Genomic DNA, 20100 nt, shown 5'->3' on the forward strand with positions numbered 1-20100 from the left:
GTGCCTGTCAATTCTACAATTGAATATGCTTCTTGGGGCTCATATTCTTGGTTATTTCATGAGCATTATTTCAGTATTTGGTCTATGTTTCATTCTGTGTGTCCAGCTCAGGACTTTGTTTTTCCTTCGTGCTGACAATGATGTCACAGACTCTTATGTTTTCTAATCAATTCTTTTATTTTTCTCTCTCTTGTTGTTATCCCCAGAGATCCATATTTCCCTGTTTTTTGGTCTTCTTGTAGTCTCTTTTATTCAAACTTTCACATCCCTTGCTCATACAAGAATCCCAACATTGTTCAAAGGCTTCTCGAAAGCACCCAGACTATTTTTTCTTCTGTGCACACACCCACACAGTATATACGTGAGAGTGTTCAACAAATACACAGCTTTCAACTCATGTAGCTTCTTTTATGTTCTGTTTCCTTGGCATTTATTAAGGATTACTAGTTGGCTATTTGAAAATCCCAAAGAAACTGAAACTCCCATATAGACAGCACTGGCTAAAGAAGTATAGTAAACCAGAAAATTGGTGGGTAGCTTCCACCCGAAGAAGGGTCCACAGCTGAAATGTTGTGTTTTCTTTCATCTCTTTTCAGCATTGAATAAACCTCTTACTTGTTCCTATGTTAAGCTTAGTTTAACTTTTCAGTGCATCAAAAACAGTTACTGTTTATTGTGCATGGATATTGCAGTATTTTTAAATATTCATCACATATAAAGTCGGTATGCCTTGATAGGGAAGATAATACATATTTTAACCTTAACCAAAAGCAACCTGTTGCACAGACATGGCCGGTATGGTCTTGTAGGTTATTATATGTGAAGGAGTAATCAGATCTTTTGTCTGCTGAATTTTGGAGCATGATAATCAAGATTGGTTTGGGTCACTGTCTCGTGCTGTTACAAATCCTTCATTAAATTAGGCATGTAAACAACAAAAAAATTATCCCAGCATGTGAGTGTATGTTTTGAATCCTGATCTAAAAATTCAAAACAAAGAACATTTTTGGGGAGCTAATAATTACCAAAAATAATTAGAAAACCTAGCCTGCTTGCAAAGAAGCAAAGAATGTGAAAATGACTGCCATGTGTGTCATGTAAGCCATTCATGTGCCAGGGACAGTAAGTGACTTTCTTTTCTTTCAAGTGGTCTTGCAACACGGAAAGGCCCTTTAGACTAAAAATATGCAAACATTGTCAAGCTGCTCTATTTCCTGCACAGAAACAATATTTTGGGATTCCCATTGGGAACTAGCATATTTTCCACATGCCTTGACATTATAAAAGAAAATAGAGCCTAGACATTTGCAACACTTGTGGTTGCAGTTCGTGGTATTTAGGAGACCTGCTTTACATTTGTTTTCTGTACGCTGTTCAGAACATTCGGCTCACGGTATCAGTCCCTTATGTTGCCGGGTTTCTCGTACAGATGTGCTTGAATTCTGTCCAGTTAAAGCCCTTTGCAGATGATTCCAGAAAGAGTTACCAGTTTTGTATCCCATCTTTGTTTCCAGCTGTGTATAATGAGATGTGAAAGTTCACATAAACACAGTGTAAAGTGTAAATTCAAGCTGCCTGCCATGCACGTTCGGATGTCTGTACGAGTCTATTTTATTTAAAATCCTTATGTAGTCCGTTGTTTTCTGCTCACCAGAATCTGAGGAAACCTGATTTCTGTACTTCACTCTACTCTACTCTGTACATTGCTAAGCTTCCTTGGAACTTTGTTTTATCCCAGATTTCTCAAGGACTGGTCCATACTGTTTGCAACTGTTTTTTAATGTATTAAGTCTTCAGTTTGCTCAAAGAAGAAGTTAGTCTGGGTTTTGCAAGTATTTGTTTCTTGTCGTGTTGGTCTTGCTGTGTCAGCAGTTGGAGGCTTGGCTTGAGATTGGACAAATAGACATCTCGTACACAGATTGTGGTCTTCTGTTTGCTGTGTCACATGATATTATCATGTAACATTAACACTGGGACTCTCGAAGCCTGATCTGTTGGGCATCATGGGACTTCACATGACACTAAATACAATTAATCTTGCTTGAGTTTGGATCCAGCATCCTTATGGATTCCCTAAAGATATCCTTTAGCAGTCTGGAACCCTGTTTATTTCTTAGGCATCTAAGCATCAGAATGTTACAGTCAAAGTTCCCTGTAGATCCCTAGTACACACAAAATCAGTTCAATCATGGTCTTGCCAGTCCAAAGCAAACAGTTAGGCCAGCTGCCACTTGTTTTGGTGGTTGTTCTCAGACACTTATTCTTTTTACTACTAAACACTGACATATTTCTCAAGCACTGCTGGTCTGTCATGGAAAACTATTCACCAGCAGTTTGCATTCGTCAGCCAGTCAAAAATCTGAACCTCCCCCCCTCTTCATGAAATGAAAAAAGAAAAACAAGACATTAAAATAAACCTCAAATTTCGAAATCTATTGTGCCGTACTGCCACCTTGGTATAACATTTGTCTTGAAGATTGTTTTTGGGGGGGCTTCTGATTTATTTGAGAATGGAGAGAGAAGAAGTGGGGCGTCTGTGCCTGAAGCACTTGAACCCGTGCCGGTTCCCGTTGGCGTTTTCACCCCGGTGATTGGAAACGGATGGCTCACAGTGTGTGAAAAGGACAGAGAGCCTCATGCATAATGAGAGTCGAATTAGAAAACATAAGCAAAATCAAGCTTGCCTGAGTCATCTGTATATGCTGATTAAGTACACAAATGTGCAATCTGCTAAACAAGAATGTGAAGTGGTGGATTAAACAAAAAAAAACCTTCTTTAAATTAAACTTTAAAGAACGAGAGACTGATTCTGTAAGCAAGAGCATCACCAATGGGGAGTATCAGGAAGGACACGTGCCAGCCTTGATTCCTCTCGCTCTCACTTTCTGCATAAGACCATGGAGGCAGAGGCAGATGGGTACTTGCAATTGAATTAATAACCATTCGTGAAAATTAACATGGAATAAAATTGCAAAAGCAGAGTCTGGGTGACTCTGGAGTAGCTCAGCCAGTAGGGGCACTTGCTCAGAGCAGAGATGAGCTCTGGGTCCCAGATTGAACAAGTTTGAATGTTAGTTGTACCACCTAGGATTTCTGGTCAAGCAGCTGGGCCCAATCGGCACAGTACTTTCATGCTTTTCTCATAGGTAGTGACTTGTAACTTGCTGGGTGCCTGAACTCAATATAGGGTGTTTTTTTAAGAAGCTGTGTAACCTGTAGATTGTGACGAACTTTCTTTGTTTGAAACCTGGATGCCTGAACTCAGAACTCAAGTTTGATGTGCTTCACTCAGTGTAGGCTAGGGAGGGAATGCACTTGCACAGTCGGGCTAGTTGATGCCTAACAACTCACATTTCCTATTCCTGCAAGTGTGGTTGACATTCCCAAGTCAGTCTTCATTTTATGTGAAGTTTAAGGTGACTAGGAGGTTCGTATTTATTTCCATAAACCCATTGGTTACACTGTTTTGTTTGAGTGAAAATAAGCAAAGGTCATTTCTGTCAGCTTACTCACTCATGTGGAATGGAACACGCATTTCCTTACAAAAGACCTTAATGAGATACCCGCATAATGTGTGTCAGATGTTCTCCTGTGGATTGAACTTTGTGCTACCATGCACTTACTTTACATTGGTCACAGAGTGTGCCACTTTTTCAGTGATTGGAACAGATTGCTGAGAAGTGGGTAAGCATAGCTCTGAATCAGATAATGCAGAGGAAGATGAAAGCCAAACACTCACCCTTAGAATAACAAGGAACATTAAAGATGTAAAGGTTTTATATACAAGACAAAGGAGCTCACACTGTCAACTTGCAAGGGCTTTCTTTACATTGTCTGACTGTCCACAGACTTTCCTATGAGTTTAGCTTGCTGTGTGAAACTGTAATGGTAGATATATTATTCCTTATCTGTTCTGCTCAACTTCCATCATTGGATTGTTTTGCACTGCGACTTCATTTTTGACAGGTCGCACATCTCTTTCTCATGCTGTGTCTTTAGTTTTACTGTGATGTGCAGTGCTGGCTCAGGTGATTTCTCAGTATGAACCTATGCTTTAAGAAATCTAAACTAGAAAGAGAATTGCCTCAGATTTGATCTTTCTTGTTTTATAAGTTCTGGGGCCGAAAGCTGAAACACCCAGCAAGATTAGTTTGTTTGCCTATACTGTTATAAAGAAATTGAACGTAGAGGGGGTGTATTTTAGGGACATATATACATCTCTTGAGGAAAAGAGGTCAACCTAAAGGCAATATAAGTTTAAAACAGATTTTCGTATGGTATTCTTGTATAGTAAAAATCACATTACAGCACTTGGTGAACAGTGTTTCAGGTGTTTTTCTTGACTTGAATCCTGCTGTGTTTACTGGCTCAGTATAACAGATAGATAGGACTTAAATAAACCTCTTGAGGAAAATAAAAACTAAAGGAAATTTAAGCTTAAAACTGATTTTCCTACGGTAATCTTGTATATAAAAATCACATTACAGCACTTGGCAAATAGCTTTTCAGGTGTTTTTCTTGACTTGAATCCTGCTGCATTTACTGGCTCAGTGTAACAGATAAATAGGACTTAAGTCTGAACATGAAACCTCATTCTGTTTTGGTTCATCTATAAATGCCAAGAAGAAATAGACTGTACCTCTTGGTTATCATGAGAACCACATTTCATTTCCATCCAAACTGCAATTGCTTGGGGTTCGGGAGGCCATCTGAGCTGTTCCTCTTTATTTCTTCTAAAATGTATTTTTTAATCTTACCGAGAATTGGCTTCATCTGGAAGTAAACATGTGGTAGCGCTTATATGACCGTTGAAAAATTACTGATGGGTTTATTTGTCTGGAGATGCTGATTTTTAAATAGCTTCCATAGCGTGTGTTGGAGGAAAACCATTACCCGTCTTGTGAAACTTGTCAACTATCAATGTTTAGATGAGTAAAATGTTCATAGTTCATACCTGTTCATTATTTGGACCATCCCATACTCTAATATTTGTGAAAGTCAAGTTCTGTTCATTAAGATTCAAATGAACATGGTCTTTACTGTTTAGAAACAACATTAACAGTGACACCTGTACAGGATTATTGGCTACAGATAGCTGTTATTTAATCAAATAGAGCTACTGAAGTGCAAAATTAGCAGGAAATGGTCCATGAATGACAACTGAATCCAAGTTCATAATTTGGGCAAATGTTTTTTTCTGACATGGAAATTAAAGAATGGCCACATAATAGAGTCATGTCAACCAGTTTTTTGCTACTCTTTCATGCTCCTGGTTTTGTGAATCATGTATCAGAATAGCATCAGCCTGTGGATTCACTTGCAAATGCACAACAGAAGCCTTCACTGCGCTCTGATTTTTATGTTTTACTAAGAGAGTGTTTTGAATGTGAGATTTGTGTTCTTCTTTTTCCCCTCTCTGTCTGATTGACAAGGGAGAGAGAAGTAAACTTATAGTTTTAAACTATGTATATGTCCAGTATTTGGCTCACACTTCTGTTTTGCTCATGGTTCATTCTTCATGAGGCAAAAAGAAAGGGAATATGTAAGTCTGTTGGCTGTATTTTTGGTCAGTGTTTGACCAGTCTCTGATGTGTCTTTTCTTTCAGGGGGCAGAGACTTTGACTCCCACCTTACAGTCAGACATGGAGATCAAGCATGGAGCCATCCAGATCCAGCAGGGTGAAAATGGAGAGGTTGTGCAGATACAGATGCCAGTCAACAGTGTGGGCAGCTGAGAGGACACAGCCAGCATTCAGAAACCAGCGATCTTGAGCCATGGATGATATAGGCCTAAAAGCATGAAGCTAATTTTGCAGGTTGGAAACAAAAAACTGGACCTTCAGCAATAATAACTTTCCCTTCCTATTGGTCAAGGAGCAGAATCCAAGCTTCAAAATCCACATTAGAGACAAACTAAAGGACACTGTTTTAAATGTTCTTTCAAAGAGTCTTCTTCTAAATTTAGCTAGTGCATCTTCTGGCAGAAGAAAAAATGAACACAGTGCAATTTGGTGCAAACAGCTTTTCAAGTCACTTGAGACACAAAAAAGTACTAACTGTGCAAAAGCAAATCTTGTTGAAAGGGTGCTACACTGAATTGTAGTTCCCCGTCTTTTTTCATTTTGTTGTGTCATTTATTTGAGTTTGTCTTCCTTTTTTCCATATTGAACGTACTTTACTGTGCGTAGAAGAGTAGGGGAAAGCTTATGGATAGATAAAGTAATGGATTCATTCAAAGGTTAGGACATTTTTTTGTTTACTTAATGGGATTTCTTTAAGTGAATAAACACACTTTTTGTTGTTTGCTAAGGGAGACAGATACTCTCCATGTTTCCTGACATTTATTCTGTTTGGCATGAACACTGGTCAGACCTACAGTATATTGAGGAGACAGGGCAGTTTAACCTACTTTCTCCACTAGTTGTGCTGAAAAATGTGTACGAAATTACAAGGCTTTATCTACATGAAGCGGTGCACTGAAAAGTTTGTCAGTTGTGGGTCCAATACAAGATAACTGAGGATGGTAATTTGTCATTTGCTATTCACCTACATTGTTTTTCTGAAAGAGGACTATAGTCTACACTGTACATCACTTGCCAACTAGTTGTTTCAAATTAAATTAGTTACAGTATTATCTTTTCACACTGCTATTTAATGGATTAAGTGACTCTGTGAGCAGTGAGCAAGGGCTCTGTGACTCAGGATCTGACCCTGTGGCTGGAAGGTTGTTGCTGGTTTGATCCCACGGCTGGCAGAGGAATCTACTCCGTTGGCCCCCTGAGCAAGGCCCTTAACCCCAACTGCTCCAGGGGCGCCGTATAAATGGCTGACCCTGTGCTCTGACCCCAAGCTTCTCTCCCCGTCTGTGTGTCTCATGGAGAGCAAGCTGAGGTCTGCGAAAAGACAAATTCCTAATACGAGAAATTGTATAGAGCATGGCCAATAAAGTGATAAAGTAAAGTAAAAGTAAAGTAAATTAATATTTTAATGTGAATACAGCAAAACAGTTTCACTTACTTCTAAAGCATTTAGTGAATCTCTTCCATGAATTTCTGCTGAACTGATATCAGAATTTCTGTTGGTCCTGAAAAATATTCGACTTTGCATATGATATTCTTATTATTCTTTCAGAAATTGATTCTCATTCATCAACATACATTCAAGTACTTATTAAAAAATGAAGGTTGCCATGACCCTGTGTTGTATGGAGACCTACAATTAACTGCTGTTATGTACAGTATAGGATACAATACAAACTCACACAGAAAGGGAAATTTCTGAGATGCACTGTTAAATAAATTTGCATGTGCTGGGGATCTCTTGGCTTAGTTTTAGGCACACATAAGCAAAGCAACTGATCATACAGTAGAGTCAGCAGAATTTCTTGTAATCTTGTGTATGATAGTAATATTGCACATACAGAAGTATTCTGTTTCGAAATCTAGGATTCTTTCTTGCTAAAAAGTTGTTCATAAGTTGCAGTTAGTCTGTAGGTTCTGAGAGATTTACAGTTCAGTTTGAATGATCTGATCAAACGTTATTTTGTAAATCAATCTCAGAAGTTCTTGACAAACATATCAACTGCTAGCAAAACGTGAAATGCGTCTCCTGATAAAAGTCAGTTTGGGTATTCTGCAACTGAAATATTTAACTGTGAACAATAGATATTTTACAGAAAAGACTCCTAAGCATCTGTGATAAATAAATAAGGGAGAGAGGAAAAACATCTACAGTATAGCAAAGATAACCCTAACAGTTTCTTGATTTACAGTAGCCTGTAAATTTTCTGTTCATTGTTTAGTTCCTGACAAGTGTTTCTACAATCAGCCATTTGTAAAAAGATCTCCCTGAAAAAACAAAACACCCCAAATATATTTGGCGTTTCTTTTAGTAATGTACACACTATGTTATCAACCAGAACTGTTTGAACAAGAGACAAAAGATTGCTGATCACAGAATATTTCACAGCACTGAGACCCATCGTTAGCCTTAGCGACTGCTTGCAATGACTTATTGGACGTTTTACTCCCTTTTGATTGACCAGGTGACCAGGGAAGCGGTATGTCTTTCCTCTTGCAGGTTCCACATCGCTGTGACCCTTATCATGAACAGGGGGCTTTCAGATAATGAATCAAATCAACGCCTTGTTTAAACTTACAGCTACAACTTCCTGCCAGGGAGGAAAGAGGGCATGCAGACATGGTCCTGTGACACGCACACCTGTCAGAGTGGTTTACTTTTTGACTTCTCCAAATGCCAGCCCGCCTTATAGGAGAGTCAGCGTCAGTTTTAGGGGCGGCGTGACTCTCGCCAATGTGACTGCGAGACTGCACACACCCAGGAAGTCCCAGTCGTGGCTTTTTTTGTTGAAACTTGAAAACATCCTACAGTAGCTACCCTGCGGTGGTCAGTCTCTGCCGGTTTGTAAAATGTTAATCACAGTTAATGGCCCAGGTTTCAACCCGCAACAGCTGGTGCAGCTTAACCTGCTGTCTGAGTAAACGCGCACCTTGACTGGTTGATTAAGTGTGGAGCTCATGACATTATTTTACTGCCTTGCAGTGCTGCTTGCATGTACTGTATTAGGTTGAGATCCTAGGAGGCCTGCTGTCGAGCTGAGGGCCTTTGACAGGTAATGACCATGTTATTAACGGCTATGAGATAAAACACGCACAGTCTGAAAGAATACATTACTGATAGAAGTGCACTGTAAGGGATTCCTGATATGATACAACCATGGAGTTTGTTTATATGAAATTATACCCATGCTGAATTAATAAGTGCCCTGTGCATTAGGCAGCTGTGCAAACATTGCATAGCACAGATGCTGAATAAACAAACTTTGTTTCAGAGGAATAGACTTTGCTTTGCTTTAGAGATTTATTGTTTTCAGGGACATATTTACTCAGATAAATACCCCTGTCAGATTGAAAGCCACTGACTTCCAGACTTCTCTATTCCATTAATTCCATATCCTGTTACAGTTTCAGTGGTTTTTGTTTAATACACACATTTTAAATGTTGTTTTAAAGTACATAGTCTTCCTAATTAAACAGTAGTTGGTGTGCTGATTACTTTTTCTTTACCCTCCATTGGAAGGGCTGGATCGGGGTTGCAGCAATGCAAACCAGACTGGTCCTCTAGTTTGTCTCTTAAAAATGAAATTGGGCACAGCTGATGCACTCAAGACCGCCCCACTTAGCTTTGCAGGCCTTAAACTTGAAATGCAAGTGTCGCAATGAGACTTGTCACCCAGTACCTTCACTCACAAAGAAAAGTAATGTTTCTGACAACTTCCACGCCTCATAAACATGCCAACAGTTCGCAAATCCCATTTTGCATCAGTGACAGCGTGACTGTACTATTATCCGTTTAACTTAATCATCTCCCCTGTTTGGAGTGGGAGTAATTTCTCTGTATTTTCTGTTAATGATGTACCTGAGTGTTTCTAAACCCCTGATAGATATGCTGGACAGGATGTCATGCTGCAGAGATATCCAGAAAAATTCTGCTCTCCCTGATTTTGTGTGAACCCGTGCTGTCAAGCACAGAACATACACATACAGTAGGTATAAAATAAAGGATTAATTTGACATGTTAACACTGTGTTATAGGAAACCTAGCCATCAGTTGAAAGATGGATTCAAATTAATGCTGTTGAGTTGCCATAATGTAAGCAGTCCTATGATAGTAAAATAAAACACTAAAATGTCAGAGATCACCAGTTTGCATCACAAACTATCTGTCATTCACCCTGAATAGTTCAACTCCCTCAGATAAAAAGAAAGGCTGTCACATAAATGTATTTAACAATTTCAATCCTGTTTTGAATAACACTTATCTTATCTTATGTGGCTTTATTAAGTGTTATTAATCAAATAGTCAGATGTTTTACAGGTCTAGCACATACTAGTACAACAGATGTGGCATTAAAAAATCTTATTTGTTAATTGTTCTCTTCAGTGTTTCTAAAGAAAGAAAAGGGTACAGTACACGATCAGTAAAAATGAAGTAATAGTGCTTTATGTAGTGCTTTATGTTTGCCATCTTTTAAAAAGTCTTTGCAGAGTGAATTTAATATTTTGTGTAAATTGTTTCTAAAAATTAAAAAAGTTAATTAAAGTTGTTTTATAAAGTTCAATTCATATTACACCTCAACTAATCTTTAATATTTAACCAATGTTCATATTAAATTCAGAAGAAATTGAGGGATAGCTCATAAGTTTCCTGAAGCTGAAAACTATAAAACATGGACTGGCCGGAAAGGAATGGAAAAAATGAGAATGATAGCACACAATCAAACCATGTTATTCACTTCTTGAGAAATGGAGTAAAAACCTATGGGCACTCTCTTGTGGGCACCATTTGTTGGCCTGAGACTCAGTGAAATACCTCTAATTGCATCATCGAAAAAAAGGACCTTGAATTGCTCTGCAAAAGTCATCATAGACATCAAAATCATTTCAAAGCAGATGTCTGTGTTTTGGAAGGTTTTCAAGGTCTAAGGGCAGTAATGTGGATGGTAGTTAGGGTTCTGCACTTGGGACTAAAAGGTTGTGGGTTCAAATCCTTGGTGAGTTACTGCTATTGTCCCCTTGATCAAAGTACTTCAGTTGCACTAGTAGAATCTCTAGCTGTTTGAATGCGTGCAAATGTTAGTTATTTTGGATAGAATTATCAGCCAAATAAATTAGTAATTAGGTCACGTTTGGAAGTGGAAAAATGCTAACTTTGTTTGTGGTCAGCGCACAGACACACATCTCAGTCAGAATGGTTTTCATCAGAAAAAAAGGGAGCATGAAGAAGACAACACACATGTGGCCCGATGGTAGATGGGCCTTATGAAACACCCTGGTCTTGATGTTGTCATAGTTGTGGAAAGCTGGTGTTTTGACTGGGGCCATATGGGAAAATTGGACAATCTCACTCTTTTTGATAATGCTTGTTTTTGTAGTGCACTGCCCTCTAACAGTTTGGAAGAAAAGTTATTTGGTTGTTTTCTTTGTCCACTTCAGCTGAACTAAAGACCTTATAATTTGATCGGTTCAGATCCTCATTACTCCATTTTGTTTTATGCTGTACTTTAGAATGATGATGGATAGTTCCTGATCATCGACTTCCAAAAACCAAAAAGACTCCCATGCTCTGCACAATGTTTCAGTGCACCCACATTGCAAATCTTTTCTGTTATTGTTTGATAATGTCTTCAAAGTGTTTCACTTCCAAGAGGAAAGGCAGACAAAAAACATTTTATTTCATTCTTTTAAGTTGGAAAGAGCTGCATATTCTCTTAATTACTTTAATTGAAATATTTAAAACCGGTTGAAAACATCTAATTACTGAAATGTAATTTCAGCACTCTTCTGAATGTTACGATATTATGATGTGTAACATGCAGGACAATTGTGCATTCCAAAACAATGTATGTAGTTCTAGAACACAAATGCATTACAGGCATTGATTGTTGTCAGAATTGTATTAGACAAGAGACATGTTATGTTATTTCTGCTTAACATGAATTGGCTTTGTTGTCTTTGGTCCCTAAACAGACACACTCTTCTCTCCAAGTAGATAATAAATCACCCTAATGTCTACAACAAACTGCACAGTGCGCCAAACAACACATGATAATATATTGGGTTTAATATCCTACTACAAACTACAGTGTTGCCTTAGAATAAAACTGGGAGGTCTCTGTTAGGAGGTTAATTATACTGATTTCCCCCGTGTAAATGGGATTAACTGAGATGACTTTAATTAATTATTGACATTACTTTAATAAACTAATTATTCGTGTATGGCCACTATTTTACACTTGAAACAATGTCATTTTTTGTCTTGAACCCTTTGGTCTTACAGTATGTATTTCAAGATCTTTTATGACTGAAAACATATTAGTCAGGTTTTCATATCATCACTGTGATGCTATGCTATACCTTGATACAGCAAAAATGGCACAAAATACCGTGTTTTTCTCCTCCACTCTCAGACAGAGACATTGGAACTGTCTGCACATTTACAATCCTCAGTCGCACTGACCATATCTAGGATGCTCTTGGCAAGACACTCACATTCAACAAGTCTCTTTGGGAACTGGTGGCTGGTTTCGCAGACAAACAGACTGAAACCCAAAGGACCTGATACTGTCACTCTTTTATATAGTATACAGTATATCCCATGCTAGGGTCTCTTAACCTTCATAGTAACTACAGTATGTATCACTCTGAAAACATTGAAAGTAAGTCTGTCTCCTAAACCGTTCCTCTTGTTCTCATATTAAAAATGACAAAATACAAAACACTGGGGAACACTGAGAATCAAGATTATAACATGATGCTTCATGTGTTAGAACAATATTATTCTGACTTTTAAAATTATACTTCTAGCAAAAACATAATGAGTTCTTCCTGTTTTGGGGCACTTTGAAATTGTCAATTATGTTAGGATGTTGAAGTGCATAGCACATTTTTGGACCACAATAAAATATTAAAAGTCAAAATATACAGTGGTCAGGTTCCAAGAAAATAAATCAACACTTCTTAATCTTTTTTAATCTTCCAAAACAAGCCTTTTAGGGAGCTAGGGTATTTATGAAATTGGCGTTTTTCCAAAAGCCAAGAAACACTTTTCCTCCTGTAATGTATAACAGTTTACATTTTTCGGATTTCACATCTTTTAATGTGGTTCATCCAGTGGTGATTCGTGAATATATTGTCCCAGATCATTACATTCAATTTGCATTTCTTTGCTCTGCTAGAAGCATCAGTCAGGAAAAATTCAGGCACAGGCAGCTAAAAAACTCCTGTCTAAGTCACTACGATAGGGGTCCTGGAGAGCCCAGTCCAGCAGTTTTCATGGGCATCATTCAAATCACCAATTTCTAAAGTCCATGAAGAAAAACTTAATGAGGCTCAATTAAACAGGTGGTGTTTTTAACAAGAAAAAAAAAGTTAATGAGAGATCTTCCATCCATTTAAGGGGGAGCTTAAGCCTATCCTGGCCAGCAACGGGCGCAAGGCAGGCTACACCCTGGACAGGATGCCAGGCCACTGCAGGGCACACACAGACACCAGGGCCAATTATCCCAGCAGCCAACATTGCAATGTCTGCTTGTCCCACTCTGAAGGACATTTCTCATGTCCATCATATCAATCCCATTTTCCTGTTAAGGCTCATTGTAGCAAACTAAAAGGACACCACTTGGGACTGAGGATTGGAAACACTTCTTTACATAAAGAGCTGCGGGTGTCTGCAACAAGCTCCCCTCCCAGACGGCTGTGGAGTGAACTCTGGGCTCCCTCCAGAGGTGTCTGGAAGACATTTATGTTCACTCAACTGTACTAAAGGCAACATGGTCTCCTCTCTTTGTAGATTCATTTTGTTACAGTATAGTATCAGGTGCAAGTAATACTAGAACCTGATACTATTCCATTGCAGGACTTTCACTAAGCTGAAATGATAATTAATTAGTTCGGGTGGGCAGCTCGACAGCATGCATAGGCTGCAAAGGAACAAGTAATAGGTTTATTCCATGCTGAAAAGAGAAGAAAGAAAACAACGTTTCGGCTGTGGAGCCTTCTTCGGGTGTTTAATTACGATTTACATTTTCCAGTGGGACAGATACTGCATGTTTCAGATTTAGGATATTCAAACACGACCATTTGATTGTAAACCTTCCTCCGCAAAAATCAAACATCTTTTCCTCGATGTTTGTACCGCGGCGTTTTTGAAGCAACATCGTGTAAAGGTATATTTACTGAATTCAGTGTGTTTGTTTTGTATTTGCGATTAAAACAAAACAATTCCCGAAAAAGCAGCATTACATAATGTTTTTATCATCCTGTACATCTCATAAATAAGGGTTCATTGGGAAGTGGTTCCTAATAGCGCAACTAAATACACAAATCATGAAACAATAACGTCCTGTTCAAGCAGGGATTTTTTTTGTTCACAAGCACAGGAAGATGCTAAATTCTTTCCATTCATACGACTTCACGCCTGTCAAAATGTTCAGGCACGAATCTACCACAACCTCTTGTCCTCACCTGAAATGTTCAGAGCAAGGCCACCTTGTAGCTTTGCAGTAGTCACAAGTAAAAGGTTATGAAGGATTGAAAAGTTTCACATGCAGCTGCAGCGACTCACTCCTGAAAACGGGGATTTTTTAAAAGAAATTCTGCCGAAACGTTGTGTTTTCTTTCTTCTCTTTTCAGGATGGAATGAACCTGTTACTTGTTCCTATGATCCTTAATTGTTTAATTAACCTAGTAGGTGTCTCATATATATTAGCATAAGATCATGCAAAAGACTTGCAATGGTACAGTATATGAAATCTAGGTTCTCTGATTTAGTTTACAGTGAGGAAAGATTCCGGATTCGGACACTCTGGCCTATGGTGTCATAATGGGGTCTCTCATTTCTTCCATTTTCACACTCCAAATGCATTGAGCAGCAGTAGCGTTTCCTTATTTTCATTTTTTCAACACCGGTTCAACGGAGCGAAAGTGCAATGTAACACCTACTGTATATGACATGGCTTTTCAAGCTGCACATGTAAGGGAATTCTCCATTCCTGAGCAACAATGTGAGCGAAGTGCTCTGCTCACCGGCGGTGCCGCACTGGTTAAACAGTTTTCGAGTGGGTGGGGAGGGATTCCCTAGCCCAAAGTGGGGACTACTCTCCGGATTGAGTGATAGGGATGCAAACAACTCTCAGCATCAAAACAGAGCAGAAAGTTATTCTGCAGCTAATCTGTAGCTCTTCGAAGTGTTACTGGCGGCAGTACAGGATTTTTTTTTAAAATCCTCGTTTTCAGGGGTGAGTCGCTGCAGCTGCATGCGAAACTTTTCAATCCTTTTGAAAACTTCATAACCTTTTACTTGTGACTACTGCAAAGCTACAAGGTGGCCTCGCTCTGAACCTTTCAGGTGAGGACAAGAGGTTGTGTGGTAGATTCGTGCTTGAACAATTTGACAGGCGTGAAGTCGTATGAATGGAAAGAATTTAGCATCTTCCTGTGCTTGTGAACAACAACAAAAATCCCTGCTTGAACAGGACGTTATTGTTTCATGATTTGTGTATTTAGTTGCGCTATTAGGAACCACTTCCCAATGAACCCTTACTTATGAGATGTACTGGATGAAAAAACATTATGTAATTCTGCTTTTTCCGGGATTGTTTTGTTTTAATCGCAAATACAAAACAAACACGCTGAATTCAGTAAAATACCTTTACACGATGTTGCTTCAAAAACGCCGCGGTACAAACCTCGAGGAAAAGATGTTTGATTTTTGCGGAGGAAGGTTTACAGTCAAATGGTCGTGTTTGAATATCCTAAATCTGAAACATGCAGTATCCGTCCCACTGAAAAATGTAAATCTAACTACAATTGAGGATATGCTTGAAGATATTACTGATGGCGGAGTGGTTACTTACAATAGGTGGATACTTTAATACATGTCCCAAAAACAATACAGCAAATTGCTTTTGCTTTTAAAGCGTATTGAGGTGTGGGTTTCCAGAATTCAATGTCCTGCGTGTTTAACTTTTAAATTTGCTTACCGATAAAAGAAAATAACAAATCGCCCGCGTGTGTTCTCAATGCAGGTGGTAAAAAGTGTTTTAACTCCTGCATTCCTTACTATTTTCTGGTATTTGTCCTAAATGGTCCAAACAAATAACAGGTGTTTTCATTTTCACAATGCAATTAATAATTATGCTGGAAGACGAGTGTAGTGTGCGCCGTAACTGTCTTCTGGTCTTGGCAAGCGACCGGGGTAAAGAGGATGTTTTTACGTTTCTTCCAGAGCATGAAACGTGCCAGCTGCTGGCAGCATTGTGAGGTCTTCTTTCATGTTGCAGCGTTTCCTCATCACACTAGGTAAAGACTAATGCCCGACCCTTCAGGAAGTTATAAAACATGGTTATTGTTTAGGATGTTTTAATCTGTTCTCAGCTAATGATAACAACGTGGTGATGCTGGTGATTTGTTTAAAGTAACAACCTCTTTAAAGGAACAGAAGAATTCAATAGTCTTGTATTTGTCAAACACGGTATACACATTTCCTAGTGATGCATTATACACTTCTTTTATGTATAGGAAACAAAAGCTATTTGCAGTTCACTGGACAATATCCTCAAGTCAAAGATATCAGCTGATCTGGGAGCTCCACAAAAGAAATCCTATCGGGCCTTCTAGGCACTTAGGTTCTGTTTCTTTGTTAAGGGACTGTCCTAACGTTTAATAGCGTCTAGATGCTTGTGTAGAAAGCTGCCAGAGATGTGAGTATAGCCCTCGGGTTGATCATGTGTCAATAGTGTGTGTGGGAAGCTCACTTTCCTGCCTTAATTGAGACAGATAAACAACTTAGTCTATGTTCTCTTTAGAACAAAAGCTCTTGGGTCATATTGTTAGCTGTTGGATGACTTGCTGTGCCCACAATGTAGTTAACCTTCAAAGACTATTGGCAGACTACAGCAAATCTAATAGAGGGTGGCTACTACCTCCAAGTGGGGCTGACAATTCCAGATCTTTTGGGAAAAGGAAAAATGTTTCGGGGGGTTGCATATGACAGAAGGCCTTTATTATAATCAGTGCCGTATTTCCTGTAAAATCTGTTTGTGGTCAATTTGGGTTGTGTATAAGACCAATGCAGGTTCTAACACGCCTGTTAGGCATTTTTGTAAAATTATTTCCTCATTGGAGCTCTGATGCACAACATTTTCCAATTTTGTTTTCTTTTGCAATCGTCCATCCAGCGGTGGTCAGTGTACAATGGTTTTCACAGTATGTACTGTAAACATCCAAACAAGGCGTAAGAGCTTTCCGCAATATTATAAATATACATCTGTATCGCACAACAGAGGTTTTGAAGTATCCAATGACTTATGGAGTGACTTGGCAAGGATGGTGTGTCTTATTCATGTGGTTTCCCTGAGAAATTATACTTGAAAGTCACAAAAAGGTTGTAATTAAAAAAAAAAAACATTCAGGAAAAAAAAAACATGTTGCAGCTTGTCAGATATAATCCATATAAATTGGCCAGACATCAGCATTAGGTTTTATCACTATGCTGTTTTTCCTTCCCTCCATGAAGTTCCATACTGTAGGTGTTCTGTTATTGACTACACTTTTGTCTATGGTTGGTTTTAGAGGGTACATGTTTTGACAACAGAATAAAGCAGGAGTTAAATTGTATCTCATTCAACATGTAACTACACTGGTACACACTGTAGATAAAAAGCTTTGTCAGAACCTGAATGCAGAAACCATATCAAGTCATAGAAACAAATGTATTTGGAGTGCCAAGACCTTAAGCAGATCTATCATAAGCACCCTATCCAGTCCTAAAGCCTTCCTAGAGAAAACAGAACATGTTGAGTAGCTGTTATTCTTATGAGGCAACTTCCTTCCAAGTGTTTTTTTAAGCATTAAAGAGGGGACAGTGGGATGTTTTCAAAGAGGAGATACATGGTTATCTGTACAGGGATGCCAACATAACAACACACTGATAACGATGTCTTATTCTGTGTTGTTTGTTCATAAAGAATGATGGATTTGTTTGTATTGTCTATACTTTAATATTTGTTTACTATAGATCTTATGTAGTGTATCCAGATGGACCTCACTACACTGTGTTGGTTAATTTCACCCATGCCTTTGTTTTTGTTCAGAAAGTTCAACTGATAGTCTGTTTAATTTGTATGTTCATCTTTTGAATTTGTCCTCGAGGTTAAAGATGGTGTTAGGTAACTGTAATGTGAGGCTCATACAGTACTGTAGTTATTGTTAATGTGACGAGTGAAGCTTCACTGAAAGGCTGTGTCCACCTGGGTGATATGTGGCAGCTATTATCTGCCAGCAGCCCCCCTGCACAGCAGAAAGTGAAGTGAGAAACTGGAACTTAAGGGAAGGTTGTTCAAGACAGAGCAGAATTTAACCAGGACAAACCCTGCTCTTTCTAATAGTGGGAAAAGATCTTTAATGACTCAAGTAGTTGGCATGTGATGTCTGAAGAATGCTTTAAGAAGTGCCGAAGTGTATCTGGTCACTATGCTGGAGCGTTAGTTTGGACTGGAGGAAAGAGTGTCACCTACTGGTCCCCCTACACCAATAATACCACGCTTTCCCTGGAGGTCTTATTTCACTATATTGTTATTTATCTTTTATTTAGTGTATTGTAATACACCCCCTTTTGTACTGGAGCTCCATGATTGAGATGCATAACCTTTCTGGAGTGAATCTTAGGATCTTAAAAATGACCTTCATTATAACATTTAGTCTAGTCTGGATAGCTACAGTAGCTACAGTATATCTTCAATAGGGTTCTTTGAAGTCAGATAAAACTTAGACTGACTGTGTTCCTGAGCATCTTAAAATTAAAAATGTCCAACTGTCAAATTGCTGAGTGATTTTTAAGTGCTTATCCATTCTAACATAGAAGCGTATTTTGCTTTGAATTGTATTACCTACCTACTTTGTCTGAATTAATGACAACATGACAAAGTTTTCAGGATAAATGAAACAAATGGTCTGAAACCTGCTGTGAGACATGACTAAACAGAACTATGATGGGGTTCCAGATTGATAGTTGGCCTTGTTTCATACATAATCTCTATCTTCTGTTTTACAGAAAGAATGAATGTTTAGACGAGTTGACATGAAATAGCACTCATATCTTGAATGTGGCTTTGCAAAAAAAAACCTGCTTTATTCATGGAACGCTACACCTTAAAGCATCTGCCTGTCTATAATCTGAAAATCTAGGCAAGAAAGTGTGGTTTCAGCTTGTTCCATTAAGTTGTCATTTGCAGAATGTGTTACTAAAATATGGAAACCATGTGAAGCTTCTGTCAAACATACACATTAACATTTGTTAAAAAACGTTACCATATGACATTTGACTAAATGTTTAACAGTGCAGTGTGTGGGTTCTTCCAGTGTCAGGCTACACCTAAAAGTATTGCCTGTGCTTCTCTGGATCTCTGAAGGGTGTACGGTTTTACAAAGTGACAGGAAGTAATCCTAGGTTCGTTATTTCTGCTACCAAAGTCTCTCATTTGTTTTGATTTGAATGGCATTTTGGATTCGGCACTATGTTGTAATGGAGGAATTTTTAAAACTGTTGTTCAGTTTTATATGAAACAGAAGGTGAAACAAGATATAACCTTTCATTTTGAGGAAATAATTATTTTTGCCTTTGCTCTAATATCTTCATAATAATGTGTTTTTGGTACAGTTTTAGCCCTAGTATTAATCGCTGTGGAAGACAATGTTTTCCATGCTCATTTCCATGTATTATAAATTAGAGTAGTTCAGTTTTCTAAGATCCTCCTACAGTGGCTGAAGATCACCTCTGTGAAAACTTGAAAAGTGAAATTAGAAGCATTTAAATTACAGAAAGTATTTGCTGTTTTGATTTTCTTGAAACTCTCATGGACATTCGTTATACTCATTGCCTATTAAAAAAGTATGGACATGTCCATGTATGATCAAATTGTTTTTCTATCCTCATATTTACCTGAATATCATTGACAAAATATAATCACTGAATTGTATCCTATAATCCCCTTTTTGGGCTGACAGCCAGATTATAGGCTAAAGTACTGTATATTTCAGGTTTAGATCTGGATTGTTCCATGCAAAGTCAAAATATCCCTGTGGCATTTTAAGACAGTGCAGTACCTGTGTTTTTTTACTTGTACAGCTGGATCAATACTTCACAAATCCACAGTTATTATCTCAGTCATTATTTCAGTGTCATTTAAAAAAATAGTCATTCGAGTTGAAATTGCGTGGAATTGTAACTTAACAAGATAGATGCACAGCCCTGAAACTCCTGTGACTACCTACCTTAATACATTAGGTGCCTAGTAAAAGACCAGGCAAGGCCTCTTAGAGGTGATCTTTCTTAAGAAATATATACACATTGAATCATTTCTTTTTCATCTAGTCTGCTTGATTGATATTGTGGCACACATACTGCAGTGTTCTTTGACCAGCAATGCTCGAGTGATATGAGCCTTGAGTTTGTGAATTGGATGACTGGCTCATTCAGTCCAAAGTGTAAATTAGGGTCATGCTGATCCCACTTGAAAGT

The 20100-nt window shown here is 38.4% G+C and overlaps 1 protein-coding gene and 1 long non-coding RNA gene across 3 annotated transcripts in view; both read left to right on the forward strand.

The window, feature by feature from the left end:
- banp (BTG3 associated nuclear protein) overlaps nt 1–6994 on the forward strand; it is a 126839-nt gene extending 119845 nt beyond the window's left edge. The window contains exon 13 of the mRNA XM_069181240.1: nt 5607–6994. Coding sequence (XP_069037341.1) covers nt 5607–5735 — 129 coding nt within the window. The 3' untranslated portion in view covers nt 5736–6994. The remainder of the gene's footprint in view (nt 1–5606) is intronic.
- Nucleotides 6995–14723: 7729 nt separating this feature from the next.
- Nucleotides 14724–20100, forward strand: part of LOC138224372 (uncharacterized) — a 77555-nt gene continuing 72178 nt past the window's right edge. Inside the window, exon 1 of one of the 2 annotated variants that reach the window (XR_011182845.1) lies at nt 14724–14818. This is a non-coding gene — a long non-coding RNA (uncharacterized lncRNA). Of the gene's footprint in view, nt 14819–14839; nt 14929–20100 lie in introns of those variants that run through there. The other variant, XR_011182846.1, reaches the window with a different exon arrangement.

This window comes from Lepisosteus oculatus, chromosome 20 (assembly GCF_040954835.1).
Source record: "Lepisosteus oculatus isolate fLepOcu1 chromosome 20, fLepOcu1.hap2, whole genome shotgun sequence".
Lineage (NCBI taxonomy): Eukaryota > Metazoa > Chordata > Actinopteri > Semionotiformes > Lepisosteidae > Lepisosteus > Lepisosteus oculatus.